Source organism: Salvelinus alpinus, chromosome 23, assembly GCF_045679555.1.
Source record: "Salvelinus alpinus chromosome 23, SLU_Salpinus.1, whole genome shotgun sequence".
Classification (NCBI taxonomy): domain Eukaryota; kingdom Metazoa; phylum Chordata; class Actinopteri; order Salmoniformes; family Salmonidae; genus Salvelinus; species Salvelinus alpinus.
In genome coordinates this window covers 23,470,140-23,488,263 of record NC_092108.1, presented here as the reverse complement: position 1 = coordinate 23,488,263, position 18,124 = coordinate 23,470,140, and the positions used below count along the sequence as shown (strand labels likewise).

The following is an 18,124-nucleotide window of genomic DNA, read 5'->3' as shown; positions in this document are numbered from 1 at the left end:
ACATCTTAAACCAAAAGCATTGTATTTGGTTCAAAGCAGCTGAACTCCTAGGAGTAACATTGGATGGTCAGTTATCAGGGTCAAGTCATATTGACAAAGTTATTGTGAAGATGGTAGAGGTATGTCTGTTTTGGGTTTGTTTTGTTTTGGGTTTGACACAAAAATCAACTGTACTAGTTGTTCAGGCTTTGATCTTATCTTGTCCGATCTTGATTACTGTCCGTATGGTCAGGTGCAGCAAAGAAAGACCTAGCAAAGCTGCAGCTGGTTCAAAACAAAGCAACAAGCCTTACCCTTAACTTCACAAACTGAGCTAACATCAACAACATGCATGATAGTCTCATGGTTGAGGAGAAATTGACGACTTCTCTTCTAGTCTTATTAAGAATCATTTGTGTGTTGAAAATGGCTAATCACTTAAATAATCTATTTGCATACACTTTGAACAGACATACATACCTCACCAGACATGCCACTATGGGTTTCTTCACGGTACCCAAACCAAAAACAGATTTAGTTTTGTATAGAGCCATGTCATTGTATAATGCTCTGCCACCAGATGTTTATCTTTATAAAACAGATACAAAACATATTGTACCACAGCGCCTCTCCTCTTTCTATAGATCTAATTTAACTGAGGTGAAGGTCGAGTCATGCGTCCTCCAAAACATGACCCGCCAAGCCGCACTTCTTAACACCCGCTCGCTTAACCCAGAAGCCAGCTGCACCAATGTGTTGGAGGAAACACCGTTCAACCGATGACCGAGGTCAGCTCGCAGTAGCCCGGCCTGCCACAAGGAGTCGCTAGAGTACGATGAGCCAAGTAAAGCCCCCCCGGCCAAACCCTCCTCTAACACTGCTCGACACTGGGCCAATTGTGCGCCGCCCTATAGGACTCACAACACTGTGATGTAGTGCCTTAGACCGCTGCACCACTCGGGAGGCCCCTATTTTATATTTAATGTAATATCTTATGTTGTTCTTGTCTATTACTGTTCTGTACCTCGTCATGTATGTGTACCCCAGGAAGAGTAGCTGCTGTAGCTAATGAGAGTCCTAATAACTGAGTCATTCAGTGTAGAAATAGCTCCACAAACATTAGATAGATCAATGTGGATGATCACTGGTTGTTACTGCACTGGTGTACTACTGCTACTACTGACACAGTGACAGGAAGTGACACCTAGAGTCACACTAAACCCATGCTTCCTGTTTCCTGTTTCAGACTCAGGGACCTGGCTCCCCCCGCTTGTCTCCCAGCCACACAGTCAGTCGGTCCATCCCCATGCCAAGCCAGTCAGAGTCTGCCGGCACCACACCCACTCACACCCCTCAGGACTCACTCATGGGTGTGGGAGGGGACGTGCAGGAGGCCTTCGCTCAGGGTAATACACACACTCACACACCTTTACAGTTAGGAGTGCAGTAGCCTCCTCAGGTTCTGGAATGCCAGTGTGTGTAGGCTTATGTACCAGCCTCTGTTCTATCTCCAGGCCCCAGGAGGAACTTGAGAAATGACCTCCTTGTTGCTGCTGACTCCATCACCAACACCATGTCTTCATTGGTTAAAGAGCTCAATTCAGGTGATACTATAGTCTCACTGTGTCTCTGACTTATGAAAATATACCTTTCATATCCTCTGAGCATTTTCAAGCTGTGTGTGTTTTGTCTTCTCCAGAGGCTGGAAGTCAATCAGAGAGCAACATGGACTCTCAGACAGATGAACTGTTCTCCTCTCCCACTTCCGATCTTCCAGCACAGATGACCACTAAACCACGGTAATGGTATGAAGTATGCACAGTGTGTAGATATGCTGTATGAATCTCTATAAAAGCTCAAAATCATATACAGAAGATTGCAGTATGGTAATGTTGGATTTACCTCCATAGTGTTGGTGGCAGGAACCCTGGTGGAGTTGAGGAGGAGTGCTATGAGAACGACTTGGTTCAGGTGCTGGAGGATGAGCTGAAGATGGGGGAACTACTAAAACACAGACGGGAGCAAGAGAAAACCCATATGGTGACCTATGGTTTGAGTTATTATTATGGAAAATAAGTGCATTTCAAAACACATTCCTTACAAATTCCTTGAATTATTCTCTCTTAATTTTGGTTGTTTTCTTGGTGCGGTACAGGTGACTTTGCAGCAATGACCTTGTTTAACAAGTCTCCTGGTAAGAAGACTAATTCATTTATTTGACATGTTCTTACCATTTGATGTTCACTGCGCAAAAATAATAACTATTCCTCTTCTGTGTCTATTTGATTCACTGCCTGGAATGTATTTTTTCTCACTACGCTATATTCCAGTACAAATGGGCAGAGTATTTAACTCCCTGTCCTCTCAATAGGTAAGCAATATGAAAAGCCACAAAAGTAGAAAAACACTGGAAGATGGATGAGAAGAGAAGGCATATAGAGAAGGCTGTGAAGAGATGATGGTCCACATGCATGCAAGACGAGCTAAAAAAGAAGTGACAAGGAGGAAGGATCAAAGTTATGACACTGCTAAATCCAACAATAGAATACATAGTTATATTATGTAAAAATCTATTTTTTAAACCAACAGCATTTTTAAGTGAATACTGTGAACCGATATGGAGGGATTATTAAACAAAACAGCTGTCTATTATACCACCGGTGCCATAAAATCAAATAACTTTGTTGAGAATTATTTGATTTTTAATCATATTATTTTTGGGTATGAGTCGTTGAAGAATTGTGCAAGTATATGCTGTAGTTCATTTTTCCCTGGAGCCACATTCGGTCTTCAACGAGGGTCGCACTGAATTGTTTAAAATATTTCCTTGATGTCTAAATTTGCAAAAAATTGTCCTCTATCCATAATTTTCGGAATTTTCTATGCTCTCTGACTGTTTAGTGTTTATTAGCAAGCTGGACTGTCAAGAAACTGTATGAGTATAGGTCCAATATCATTTCTACACAGTTTTGCTTAGATTTTAGTCCTTTTTTTCATTTTAAAGTATATTTTTACTCAAACCACCCACGGGCCTGATTGGACACCCTCCGACCTGCGGGCCGTATGTTTGACACTCCTGCTGTATTTGTATTGCTGGTGAGATTGCTTTTTAAACCAAATAGTAAACTTGGTATATGTGTAAACTGAGGCACAACTGTCTATAACCCAGAGGGTAGCTACAGTATGTCTGACGCTATGACCTGGTTGGCCCATCAGTCGAATGATACTGGTGTTGTATCGCTTTTGTATTTGTTGTTTGACCGTTTAGCTTTTTGATTGACCTATTGAAAGAGTGGCTTGTCAGATAGTTTATTTTATTTGCCTTAGCTGGTTAGCCTAGCTCACCTTTGGATGGGGTACAGTCAGACCATCAATGCAGCATGTACTGTAGCTAACATTGTTCCAGCCACTGATAAATTTACATTCACTGTCAAAATCACTTTGTTTATTTCACCCACAAGTATTGCCTAGTAGTTAATAGTACTGTATTACGTAATACAACTTTGCAGCAGAGGAACAATGTTATTTGCCTTCTTCTGCATGTTGTGTTTGCCACATTGCAAATTTTATTTAATTCCTCCTGGAGTATTAAGCCGTTAGGCGATACTAAGAGAATGAGACAGTAAAAGACAAAGAAGCTGAACCTATGATACATCTAATGCTGGAAAGTGATATTGTCTACTGAAGGATTTTGTTAACTAATAGCTATACATTGATTAAGAGTTATAGTTGAGTTTATTTTATTAATAGCTGCTTGAGATTTGAAGATGTGACGACATAAATTAAATTGGAGTAGGGAGTACAGTACGTAGACAGTACATAGAATGGACAGTACAGTACATACAGTGAGGGAAAAAAGTATTTGATCCCATGCTGATTTTGTACGTTTGCCCACTGACAAAGAAATGATTAGTCTCTAATTTTAATGGTAGGTTTATTTGAACAGTGAGAGACAGAATAACAACAACAACAACAAAAAAACGCATGTCAAAAATGTTATAAATTGATTTGCATTTTAATGAGGGAAATAAGTATTTGACCCCTCTGCAAAACATGACTTAGTACTTGGTGGCAAAACCCTTGTTGGCAATCACAGAGGTCAGACGTTTCTTGTAGTTGGCCACCAGGTTTGCACACATCTCAGGAGGGATTTTGTCCCACTCCTCTTTGCAGATCTTCTCCAAGTCATTAAGGTTTCGAGGCTGACGTTTGGCAACTCGAACCTTCAGCTCCCTCCACAGATTTTCTATGGGATTAAGGTCTGGAGACTGGCTAGGCCACTCCAGGACCTTAATGTGCTTCTTCTTGAGCCACTCCGTATGTTTTGGGTCATTGACATGCTGGAATACCCATCCACGACCCATTTTCAATGCCCTGGATGAGGGAAGGAGGTTCTCACCCAAGATTTGACGGTACATGGCCCCGTCCATCGTCCCTTCGATGCAGTGAAATTATCCTGTCCCCTTAGCAGAAAAACACCCCCAAAGCATAATGTTTCCACCTCCATGTTTGACGGTGGGGATGGTGTTCTTGGGGTCATAGGCAGCATTCCTCCTCCTCCAAACACGGTGAGTTGAGTTGATGCCAAAGAGCTCCATTTTGGTCTCATCTGACCACAACACTTTCACCCAGTTGTTCTCTGAATCATTCAGATGTTCATTGGCAAACGTCAGACGGGCATGTATATGTGCTTTCTTGAGCAGGAGGACCTTGCGGGCGCTGCAGGATTTCAGTCCTTCACGGCGTAGTGTGTTACCAATTGTTTTCTTGGTGACTATGGTCCCAGCTGCCTTGAGATCATTGACAAGATCCTCCCGTGTAGTTCTGGGCTGATTCCTCACCGTTCTCATGATCATTGCAAATCCACGAGGTGAGATCTTGCATGGACCCCCAGGCCAAGGGAGATTGACAGTTCTTTTGTGTTTCTTCCATTTGCGAATAATCGCACCAACTGTTGTCACCTTCTCACCAAGCTGCTTGGCGATGGTCTTGTAGCCCATTCCAGCCTTGTGTAGGTCTACAATCTTGTCCCTGACATCCTTGGAGAGCTCTTTGGTCTTAGCCATGGTGGAGAGTTTGGAATCTGATTGATTGATTGCTTCTGTGGACAGGTGTCTTTTATACAGGTAACAAACTGAGATTAGGAGCACTCCCTTTAAGAGTGTGCTCCTAATCTCAGCCCGTTACCTGTATAAAAAGACACATGGGAGCCAGAAATCTTTCTGATTGAGAGGGGGTGAAATACTTATTTCCCTCATTAAAATGCAAATCAATTTATAAAATTTTTGACATGCGTTTTTCTGGATTTTTTTGTTGTCATTCTGTCTCTGTTCAAATAAACCTATCATTAAAATGATAGACTCATAATTTCCTTGTCAGTGGGCAAACATACAAAATCAGCAGGGGATCAAATACTTTTTTCCCTCACTGTATAGCGGACAACATTGTTCATAACACTCCAGATTCTAAGGTTTACACTTGCAAGAACAGAGGACATTGTTTGTTTACCATGTTTTAGAATCAATATCCTCTGTTTTACCATAGATTTTGAAGTTGCATTGTCATTTAAATGTTCAGACAAATTATTAGCGTTCTTATACTCACTCACACACAAATCTCTCAGCAACATACACTTAAAGACACTCACAGTCACACACTTGGTAACCAAGCTCATTGTGTGCAAATGATACCCAGTTACTTTAAAATATGTGGTGCAAGCCAATAAATGTGTGAAATATATCTAGTATGATTTTCAAGCTAGTTCGTATAAGTGATTTTGCATGGTGGTGATGATGCATAATAAAGAATTGACACAACATGATAATGTTGTTGCCTATGAGCTCTTTCTCTTCTTTTTATCCATCACTTATAAAAGGCACCTGCATAGCCTGGAATCCAAACTGATATCTGTTTGAAACAATGATGAAACTGAGAAAATCCGTTTGGATTCCAGGATAGCACTATGAATTCCAATAGGTTTGCTTTACTGCCCCACAATTTATTATCTGTCACTAGTTCAATGCTCCCAGCTCACTGCATTTAATTCATCACACACCCTCCCAGTTAGAACAAAAGAGCAGACAACCATTGCTAGATAAGATCACTACTTGTGTATAACCTCACACAAACTGTAGGTGTATCCCTTGGCTACTGTCAGTAAGATAGGGTCTCTGTCGAATTCAGAAGTAGCCTTCAAGTTGACATGATTCCCTAAGAATTTATATCAGTAGAAAAATTGCACGCAGCAGCTGGGTACTGAACGTTTGAAAGTATGTCAAATAACCCCTTGGGCCAAAGAAAAGGCCTTTGCCGAAGCATTTCAGCCAAGGTAATCTTAAATGCTAATGACATTTCATGCTTTCTTGCTCCTAACTTATTTATGAAACTGACACCATCGTTTCATTGCTTTGCCTGCTCTGTCCTCTGTTTCTGCTCTCCTGCTATTGCTTGACATGCCACTCTATTGTTCTGTCTTCCTCCCTCTAGGTAGGACTTGAGTGCCCCCTGCTGTTCAACAAGTATCTTCTTCTTTGGTATTATGGCTGTCCGCAAACAAATGTTATAGGTGCATCACTCCGCCTGCTTTCTTGGCTGTATATCAGCCTAATATTCTGGAGAATGAATTCATTACACTTTGTGAAAAAGTTGCCCTACCAACTAACCCTACACCCATTAAAACCTCATCACTATTCCACTACTTTGGCTCTATCTGATCCTACATCAGGCCAACAGCCTGGGAGGACAGGACACTATCGTTCAAAACACCTTGTAACTCTTCTGCAGTAAAATCTCATACACCCAAGTACTTCTCCGCAGCGGCCATCACAACATCTATCCTCTGTGATTTATGTTCCATTCCTGCTGTACAGTTGACAACCATGGCCATGAACGCCAAAAATACCAATCTTACTGAAGCATATTTTATTCCTATCACTCTCTATTGACCTCTGCCTACTCACAGGGGATCCTCTTAGGATCTCTCACCCTGGACCCATTTTCCTCTACTACTCTCATCACTGCCTCAGCATACGACACCTTCTGCACTACTTTGATCCTAGTAACCTCAACATGTCTTTGTCTCACCAGACACCTCTGATCTCCAACACCATGCGTAACCCTACAGTTTACACACAACTTTTTCCACCGTTACTACAAATTCCTTTGCCTCATGTCCTCCTGCACACTTCTCACATCTAGAAATTTCCCTCCTACAGACTGTTGCCAACACCATAAGCTTGACATCTAAAACACCGTAATGGGTTTGGGACAAAATCTCTCACGGGATAACTCGCACATCCTACCTTGACTTTATCTGGTAAAAACTCTGCATCAAACTTCAGTAGTACAGGCAGTGTCTTCTCTGTTTCACCACACTCTCCACCGGGTCTGTGTCGCACCAAACGGTGGTCATCACAGACACCGGGAATCTTCAACTTCATCTTCAACAAACCCTCCTCAACACTTAATGCCAGTCCAGTTATCACTCCTTTCAACAGAGGCGCCCTGCTCAGGAGAGAAAAACATGTCACAGTTCTTGTCCCCAGTCAATTTTGCTGTGACTCTTACATGGATGATGTTAAAAATATTTGTTGGTCTAATGTGATTAATAAGGAGCATCCAGACGCTGCACTTGATGAATTTGCTTCTTCCAATTATTGATAAACATGCACCTATTAAGAAACTGACTGTTAGAACTGTTAAGGCTCCATGGATTGATGAGGAATTAAAAAACGGTATGGTGGAAAGAGATGGGGTAAGAAGAGTGGCTAATAAGTCTGGCTGCACATCTGACTGGCTTACTTACTGCAAATCGAGAAATTATGTGACTAAACTCAACAAAAAGAACAAGAAACTGTATTATGAAGCCAAGATCAATGATATAAGGAATGCTGGGGAAAATGTTGAGTATTTCAATTAAATTATGATCAGAAAGACTAATTCAACTCCATCTTTCATCGAATCAGATGGCTTATTCATCACAAAACCATTTGATGTTGCCAATTATTTTAATGATTACTTCAAGTGGGCAAACTTAGGCAGGAAATTCCAACAATGAACAGTGAGCCTTCGTATTCATGCATAGAAAAACAAATAAGAAAGAAAAGCATTGCAAGTTTGACTTTTGTAAAGTTAGTGTGGGATAGGTGGAAAAATTATTGTTATCGAACAATAATGACAAACCTCCTGGCATTGACAATTTAGATGGAAATCTACTGAGGATGGTAGCTGACTCTATAGCCACTCCTATCAGTCATATCTTTAATCTGAGCCTAGAGGAAAGTCTTTGTTCTCATGCCTGGAGGGAGCCAACGTAATTCCTACCCAAGAGTGGTAAAGAGGCCTTTACTGGTTTTAACAGCAGACCTATAAGCTTACTACCAGCTCTTAGCAAACTGTTGGATTTATTTTTCTTTCTCTGTAAACAAATTAACAACAGACTTTCAGCATGCTTATAGAGAAGGGCACTCAACATGTACAGCACTGTCACAAATGACTGATAATTGGTTGAAATAAATTGATAATAAGAAGATTATGGGAGGTGTACTGTTAGATTTCAGTGCACCCTTTGATATTATTGACCATAACCTGTTGTTGAAAACAATTTATGTGTTATGGCTTTTCAACTTCTGCCATATTGTGGATTCAGAGCTATCTATCTAATAGAATTCAACGGGTTTTCTTTAATGGAAGCTTCTCTAATGTCAAACATGTAAAGTGTGGAGTACCGCAGGGCAGCTCTCTAGGCCCTCTACTCTTTTCTATTTTTACCAATGACCTGCCACTGGCATTGAACAAAGCACGTGTGTCCATGTATGCTGATGATTTAACCAAATACGCATCAGCAACCACAACTAATAAAGTCGCCAAAACCCTTAACAAAGAGTTGCAGTCTGTTTTGGAATGGGTGGCCAGTAATAAACTGGTCCTGAACATCTCTAAAACTAAGATAATTGTATTTGGTACAAATCATTCCCTAAGTTCTAGACCTCAGCTGAATCTGGTAATGAATGGTGTGGCTGTTGAACAAGTTGAAGAGACTTAATTACTTGGTGTTACCTTAGATTGTAAACTGTCATGGTCAAACATATAGATTCAATGGTTGTAAAGATGGGGAGAGGTCGGTCCTAGTTAAGCTGCAGCTGGCCCAAACAGAGCAGCATGTCTTGCTCTTCATTGTAATCAGAGGGCTGATATAAATATGATGCATGCCAGTCTGTCTTGGCTAAGAGTTGAGGAGAGACTGACTGCGTCACTTCTTTTTTATAAGAAGCATTGTGTAGAAAATCCCAAATGTTTTGCTCCCTCTGGATGGCAGAAATGCAAAAATTCCACATGATTCAACTTCGAGTCACTTTCACTGACCCAACATTGCCCAAACTCTTCTCCACCCAACCTGACACCACATATGGATCAGCCAGAAGGCAAGGATCCATATTCTCCAAAAATCTCACTCGCACTGGGCAAAAAACATCTTTATCACCATAAGGACGAGGCTCGAACTTGGCGGTCTTCACTGCACCTGCCACCATAGTTAATTCATTCTCACTCTTGTCATGTTAAATTTCTTTCTGCAGGACTCCATATTTATTCTTAATATGGACCATAGTCTTTTTAAATTATTTCCTGCCTGCCTTCTTACCGACCTCTATGGGTTCCTCTGACTCCATCCCCAAGTCCGACAACCATTCGGGGACGTACCTGCCATCTTGTCATGTCACGGCTGTCGTAAGAACGGGACCAAGGCGCAGCGGATGTTGAGTTCCACATATTTAATTCAAAAAGAGAAACTTAAACAAAACATATTAATACACGAACAACTAAACGTGACTACGTGGTGCACATGCACAAACACAAAACAATATCCCACAAACACAGGTGGGAAAAATAGCTACAACGATTACCAGCTGCCTCTAATTGGGAATCATACAAAACACCAACATAGACTAGAACACAACAATATTATACTAGAATACCCCCTAGTCACACCCTGACCTACTACACCATAGAGAAACAAGTGCTCTCTATGGTCAGGGCATGATATGTCAACCACGCCTCTCCGTTACGTGGGTTTAATGACAAGACCCAAAGAGGGACAAACATTTTTTTTAACAAGTATCTCAGCCCCCAGAACCAAATATTGTCTGCCACGAGAGACCAACAGGGTTTTAACAAGATGGGATACAGGTTTAGTCAGATTTGACTTTTTGTAGCAGGTTAGAAGTACTTACTTACCTAGCAAGTTAGGAGAATTAGGTTAAGGTTATAAAAAGGGTTAGGGTTAGCTCACCAAGTGAGGAGATTATGTATGGAGGTCAATGAGGGTGTCAAATTTGGTTAAAAAAAATGTAATGGCTTATTTGCTTGAATATACTTTTTCTAATGCTTAGGTTGTTATGCGTGTACTGATATAAGTAGGACACGTGACATCCCGGAGACTTTGAGAAAAAAACACTTTCTATTGAAGATTATGGACATACTGACAAGATGCATGTCTCACCTCCCTTTTTTGAATATTCAATGAGAGTAGTTGACATCAACCGCCTGTATTCAATGGAGAGATGCTATGCTACTAGCCTCATACCATGAATATGCATAGCCATCTCTAGACAACTCCCACATAAAGGGATGTTAATCAAACTTTCCGGGACATCACGTGTCCTACTTATATTAGTACACTAGCAACAATTTAAGCATTACGAAACTTCTATTCAATCAAATAAATATAATGTAGCAAATAAGCCATACATACTCCTTGCTTGGCCGAAACAACGAGTCACCTGCTGGAGGGAGACAGATTTTACCCAGAGTTGGGCCTCTCTTCCTCTTCCTCTCTGTTTATATCGGAGGTCATGTTAGTGTTATCTACAATCCTTGGGACGTACCTACCCTAAATCCTAACCCTAACCTTAACCCTTACCCTAACCAGTAGCAATTTTAGCATGTAAATCTTGGTGGGGCAAACTCCCCCAATTTTTTTTAGATGCATGCCAGCTAAGCCATTACACAACACAACACTGAACAATACATTAATTGCACTATAATGGTGACAAATGATACCCACAAACTGTTAGGGCCTACATAAAGCTGCCCCAACAGCAGAGCTTTCTTTTCAGCACCTTTGAATTAATCCTTACCACTTCTTCACTTGACTATCAGCGGAGCCTTGTCTGGCAGCGAAACAGTTAATTCAGTCTAATTTACTGCCTTTAAAAAACATAGCTGATATGGCTGACTTGCTTAAACAAATGTGGTTTCTACTGACAATTGAGATGTAAAAACTATGGCATAAGGGGCAAATAAGAGGTAATCTGTAATTTCCATTAAGACATTATTAATGAGCGAGCTAGGACGAACATAGTCAATAACTATACGTTCAGCACTTTTGAAATGTACAGCGACAGAATTCAAATCAAATCAAATGTTATTAGTCACATGCGCCGAATATAACAGTAGACCTTACAGTGAAATGCTTATTTACAAGCCGTTAACCAACAATGCAGTTTAAAAAATATGAATAAGAATAAGAAATAAAAGGAACTGGTAATTAAAGAGCAGCAGTGAAATAACAATAGCGAGACTATATACAGGGGGTACCGGTACAGAGTCAATGTGCGGGGGCACCGGTTAGTCCAGGTAGTTGAGGTAATATGTACATGTAGGTAGAGTTATTAAAGTGACTATGCATAGATAATAACAGAGAGTAGCTGCGGCGTAAAAGAGGGGGGGGGGGGGGGGGGGGGGGGGCAATGCAAGTAGTCTGGGTAGCAATTCGATTAGATGTACATGAGTCTTATGGCTTGGGGATAGAAGCTGTTTAGAAGCCTCTTGGACCTAGACTTGGTGCTCCGGCACTGCTTGCCGTGCAGTAGCAGAGAGAGCAGTCTATGACTACGGTGACTGGGGTCTTTGACTATTTTTAGGGCCTTCCTCTGACACCGCCGGGTATAGAGGTCCTGGATAGCAGGAAGATAGACCTCAGTGATGAACTGGGCCGTACGCACTACCCTCTGTAGTGCCTTGCGGTTGGAGGCCGAGCAGTTGCCATACAAGGCAGTGATGCAACCCGTCAGGATGCCTTCGATGGTGCAGCTGTAGAACCTTTTGAGGATCTGAGGACCCATGCCAAATCTTTTCAGTCTCCTGAGGGGGAATAGGTTGTGTCGTGCCCTCTTCACGACTGTCTTGGTGTGCTGGGACCATGTTAGTTTGTTGGTGATGTGGACACCAAGGAACTCGAAGCTCTCAACCTGCTCCACTACAGCCCTGTCGATGAGAATGGGGGCGTGCTCGGTCCTCCTTTTCTTGTAGTCCACAATAATCTCCTTTGTCTTGATCAGGTTGAGGGAGAGGCTGTTGTCCTGGCCCCACACAGCCAGGTCTCTGACCTCCTCCGTATAGGCTGTCTCGTCGCTGTAGGTGATCAGGCCTACCACTGTTGCATCATTGGCAAACTTAATGATGGTGTTGGAGTCGTGCCTGGCCATGCAGTCATGAGTGAACAGGGAGTACAGGAGGGGACTGAGCACACACCCCGGAGGGGCCCCTGTGTTGAGGATCAGCGTGGCGGATGTGTTGTTACCTGCCCTTAGCTCCTAGGTATGGCCCATCAGGCAGTCCAGGATCCAGTTGCAGAGGGAGGTGTTAAGTCACAGGGTCCTTAGCTTATTGATGAGCTTTGAGGGCACTATGGTGTTGAACGCTGAGCTGTAATGAATAGCATCCTCACATATGTGTTCCTTTTGTCCAGGTGGGAAAGGGCAGTGTGGAGTGCAATAGAGATTGCATCATCTGTGGATCTGCAAATTGGAGTGGGTCTAATGTTTCTGGGATAATGGTGTTGATGTGAGCTATGACCAGCCTTTCAAAGCACTTCATGGCTACAGACGTGAGTGCTACGGTTCGGTAGTCATTTAGGCAGGTTACCTTAGTGTTCTTGGGCACAGGGACTATGTTGGTCTGCTTAAAACATGTTAATATTACAGACTTGGACAGGGAGAGGTTGAAAATGTCAGTAAAGAAAGACAGTTGCCAGTTGGTCAGCGCATGCTCGCAGTACACGTCCTGGTAATCTGTCTGGCCCTGCGTTCTTGTGAATGTTGACCTGTTTAGGGTCTTACTCACATCGACTGTGGAGAGCGTGATCACACAGCTCTCCGGAACAGCTGGTGCTCTCATGCATGTTTCAGTGTTATTTGCCTCGATGCGAGCATAGAAGTAGTTTAGCTCGTCTGGTATGCTCGTGTCACTGGGCAGCTCTCCGCTGTGCTTCCCTTTGTAGTCTGTGATGGTTTGCAAGCCCTGCCACATCCAACGAGCGTCAAAGCCGGTGTAGTACGATTCGATCTTAGTCCTGTATTGATGCTTTGCCTGTTTGATGATTTGTCGGAGGACATAGCGGGATTATTTATAAGCTTCTGGGTTAGAGTCCCGCTCCTTGAAAGCGGCAGCTCTAGCCTTTAGCTCAGTGTAGATATGGCCTGTAATCCATGGCTTCTTGTTGGGGTATGTATGTACGTTCACTTTGGGGGCGATGTCATCGATGCACTTACTGATGAAGCCAGTGACTGATGTGGTGTACTCCTCAATGCCATCGGAAGAATCCCGGAACATATTCCACTCTGTGCAAGCAAATCAGTCCTGTAGCTTAGCATCTGCTTCATCTGACCCCTTTTTTATTGACCGAGTCACTGTTGCTTCATGCTTTAATTTTTGCTTGTAAACAGGAATTGGGAGGATATAATTATGGTCAGATTTGCCAAATGGAGGGCGAGGGAGAGTTTTGTACACATATCTCTGTGTGGAGTAAAGGTGGTCTAGAGTTTTTTTCCCTCTGGTTGCACATTTAACATGCTGATAGAAATTTGGTAAATCTGATTTCAGAACATGGGAACATGGGCTATTCTTACAGTATTCTGCCTGAATACCAAGTCAGGCCTGTAGGATAAATAAAGGGGGCATATAAGAAGACAATGCAAGCTCTTATAATATTCGATGATGACATTTCTCTAGAACAGGCTATAGACTACAGGTGCACCACCAAGTCAGAACAGTAGGCTAAGTTACGAGGGGGAAATGGACTTCAATTGGTATGATGTGTTACGTTTCATATCAAATCAAATCAAATGTATTTATATAGCCCTTCTTACATCAGCTGATACAGTGGGGCAAAAAAGTATTTAGTCAGCCACCAATTGTGCAAGTTCTTCCACTTAAAAAGATGAGAGAGGCCTGTAATTTTCATCATAGGTACACTTCAACTATGACAGACAACATGAGAAACAAAAATCCAGAAAATCACATTGTAGGATTTTTAATGAATTTATTTGCAAATTATGGTGGAAAATAAGTATTTGGTCAATAACAAAAGTTTATCTTAATACTTTGTTATATACCCTTTGTTGGCAATGACAGAGGTCAAACGTTTTCTGTAAGTCTTCACAAGGTTTTCACACACTGTTGCTGGTATATTGGCCCATTCCTCCATGCAGATCTCCTCTAGAGCAGTGATGTTTTGGGGCTGTTGCTGGGCAACACGGACTTTCAACTCCCTCCAAAGATTTTCTATGGGGTTGAGATCTGGAAACTGGCTAGGCCACTCCAGGACCTTGAAATGCTTCTTACGAAGCCACTCCTTCATTGCCCGGGCGGTGTGTTTGGGATCATTGTCATGCTGAAAGACCCAGCCACGTTTCATCTTCAATGTCCTTGCTGATGGAAGGAGGTTTTCACTCAAAATCTCACGATACATGGCCCCATTCATTCTTTCCTTTACACGGATCAGTCGTCCTGGTCCCTTTGCAGAAAAACATCCCCAAAGCATGATGTTTCCACCCCCATGCTTCACAGTAGGTATGGTGTTCTTTGGATGCAACTCAGCATTCTTTGTACTCCAAACACGACGAGTTGAGTTTTTACCAAAAAGTTCTATTTTGGTTTCATCTGACCATATGACATTCTCCCAATCTTCTTTTGGATCATCCAAATGCTCTCTAGCAAACTTCAGACGGGCCTGGACATGTACTGGCTTAAGCAGGGGGACACGTCTGGCACTGCAGGATTTGAGTCCCTGGCGGCGTAGTGTGTTACTGATGGTAGGCTTTGTTACTTTGGTCCCAGCTCTCTGCAGGTCATTCACTAGGTCCCCCCGTGTGGTTCTGGGATTTTTGCTCACCGCTCTTGTGATCATTTTGACCCCACGGGGTGAGATCTTGCGTGGAGCCCCAGATCGAGGGAGATTATCAGTGGTCTTGTATGTTTGCATATTGCAGTTTATACAAAATGTTACGAATTTGCTAAATGTATGATATGTTACGAATTCCAATGTGTTGTTGCTAACGTTAGCTAGGTGCCTAGGTTCGGCTTAAGGTTATAGGGTTAGGAGTTAGGTTAAAGGGTTAAAGGGTTAGCTAACATGCTAAGTAAACTCAGCAAAAAAAGAAATGTTCTCTCACTGTCAACTGCGTTTATTTTCAGCAAACTTAACATGTGTAAATATTTGTATGAACATAACAAGATTCAACAACTGAGACATAAACTGAACAAGTTCCACAGACATGTGACTAACAGAAATTGAATAATGTGTCCCTGAACAAAGGGGGGGTCAAAATCAAAAGTAACAATCAGTATCTGGTGTGGCCACCAGATGCATTAAGTACTGCAGTGCATCTCCTCCTCATGGACTGCACCAGATGTGCCAGTTCTTGCTGTGAGATGTTACCCCACTCTTCCACCGAAGCATCTGCAAGTTTCCGGACATTTCTGGGGGGAATGGCCCTAGCCCTCACCCTCCAATCCAACAGGTCCCAGACGTGCTCAATGGGATTGAGATCTGGGCTCTTCGCTGGCCATGGCAGAACACTGACATTCCTGTCTTGCAGGAAATGATGCACAGAATGAGCAGTATGGCTGGAGACATTGTCATGCTGGATGGTCATGTCAGGATGAGCCTGCAGGAAGGGTACCACGTGAGGGAGGAGGATGTCGTCCCTGTAACGCACAGCGTTGAGATTGCATACAATGACAACAAGCTCAGTCCGATGATGCTGTGACAAAACGCCCCAGACCATGACGGACCCTCCACCTCCAAATCGATTCCGCTCCAGAATACAGGCCTCGGTGTCAACGCTCATTCCTTCGACGATAAACGCATATCCGACCATCACCCCTGGTGAGACAAAACCACGACTGATCACTGAAGAGCACTTTTTGCCAGTCCTGTCTGGTCCAGCAACGGTGGGTTTGTGCCCATAGGCAACGTTGTTGCCGGTGATGTCTGGTGAGGACCTGCCTTACAACAGGCCTACAAGCCCTCAGTCCAGGCTTTCTCAGCCTATTGCGGACAGTCTAAGCACTGAGGAGGGATTGTGCGTTCCTGGTGTAACTCGGGCTGTTGTTGTTGCCATCCTGTACCTGCCCCGCAGGTGTGATGTTCGGATGTACCGATCCTGTGCAGGTGTTGTTACACGTGGTCTGCCACTGCGAGGACGATCAGCTGTCCGTCCTGTCTCCCTGTAGCGCTGTCTTAGGCATCTCACAGTACGGACATTGCAATTTATTGCCCTGGCCACATCTGCAGTGCTCATGCCTCCTTCCAGCAGACCTAAGGCACGTTCACGCAGATGAGCAGGGACCCTGGGCATCTTTCTTTTGGTGTTTTTCAGAGTCAGTAGAAAGGCCTCTTTAGTGTCCTAAGTTTTCATAACTGTGAACTTAATTGCCTACCGTCTGTAAGCTGTTAGTGTCTTAACGACCGTTTCACAGGTGGATGTTCATTCATTGTTTATGGTTCATTGAACAAGCATGGGAAACAGTGTTTAAACCCTTTACAATGAAGATCTGTGAAGTTATTTGGATTTTTACGAATTATCTTTGAAAGACAGGGTCCTGAGTTTAGTTGCAAAGTAGCAAGTACTTCCAAAGTTGCTAATTTCCCAACATTTTTGTTTTTGCCTTAACCTTCTGTCTTGTGTAACCATACCAAACATAACAAATCATACTAATTTGAGTGTCCCGGATTTACATTTACTATGTTACATCTAGTCTTGAGACCAGGCTGTTCCTACAAGCAGTGGTCCAACCAGTTGTTGGGTCCAATACAAATTCTAAAAACGACAAAAAAACATTCTCAATGGAGATGATTTATTGAACTTAATTTGTGCCTAGGAACTGGCACCAAGAGTACATAATTTTGATAATGATACATCATGACTTGTCAAATATCTGAGATACATTTTTAGTGCCCCTTATATAATTGCTGTGTGCTAAGGGAAATGCTAAGGGGAAATCTGAACTGCTAAACTGTTAACTTCTTACAAACAAATCAAGGTGCTCAGTATGCAGACCACTTATTGCAGTCAAGCACAGTCAATGCTGAATGCTGAAATATGCTCTTTGACTCAAATCTCTAGCAAGTCTGCTTATTAACCTACACATATAATGGAAACTGTTTGTAGATAAGATCTCAACCAAGGAACTGTGGACCTTACGTCTTGCACACACTTGTGGGAATATCTCATTTGTTTTGTTTGACATATTTTGATATGATATTAAATTAGTTGACCAAGTCAGCTCTGGTGAATGTTTACTTTTTGGCCTGAAACCAAATTCCTTACAAGCCTCAAATCATAGATTCCTACTAAATGTGTCTGAAAGCCTTTGCTCTGGACCACAGCTTCTCTCTCCAAGGAGATTGATTTGTGATGAGAAAAATCTATATATGGTTTTCCTAGCCTCACACTATACATTTTAAGTTTGTTTTAGAGCTTGATTTTGCACATTTGGAAACAAGATAAGTCTTATCATATCCAATGTGGTATAGGAACCTTGAAGGTGAAACCCTTCATTTGAAGTACAAAAGTACTAGTTGGATAATTTAAAATAAAAAATGTAATATATAAAAAATAAGAATTAAGAAATTCAATGACATACTGCATTTTCTCTGTATACATTGCATATTGTCTTATTGTGTAATACTAAAAGGAATGCAGGAATACATTATCATGTTACTTAAAAAGGAGAGTGCAGAGGCAACTTCAATGCCCACGTACATTAGCTGTCAGTTGTGTCAGTTGTACTCAATGAGCAACGCATCAAGTTATGACTGGTCGAAATCACACCAGATGTTACAATCAAGCCAATCGACTTC

General features: G+C 42.3%; 1 protein-coding gene across 4 annotated transcripts in view; it reads left to right on the top strand.

The window, feature by feature from the left end:
- The window catches only part of LOC139550612 (dystrobrevin alpha-like), a 33,773-nt gene extending 27,955 nt beyond the window's left edge, over positions 1-5,818 (top strand). For 3 of the 4 annotated variants that reach the window (XM_071361607.1, XM_071361606.1, XM_071361608.1), the window contains 6 exons: positions 1,226-1,385; positions 1,494-1,583; positions 1,679-1,778; positions 1,890-2,024; positions 2,140-2,173; positions 2,351-5,818. In XM_071361607.1, the coding sequence (XP_071217708.1) occupies positions 1,226-1,385; positions 1,494-1,583; positions 1,679-1,778; positions 1,890-2,024; positions 2,140-2,152 (498 nt within the window). In that variant the 3' untranslated portion in view covers positions 2,153-2,173; positions 2,351-5,818. Of the gene's footprint in view, positions 1-1,225; positions 1,386-1,493; positions 1,584-1,678; positions 1,785-1,889; positions 2,025-2,139; positions 2,174-2,350 lie in introns of those variants that run through there. The other variant, XM_071361609.1, reaches the window with a different exon arrangement.
- The last annotated feature ends 12,306 nt before the right edge of the window (positions 5,819-18,124 follow it).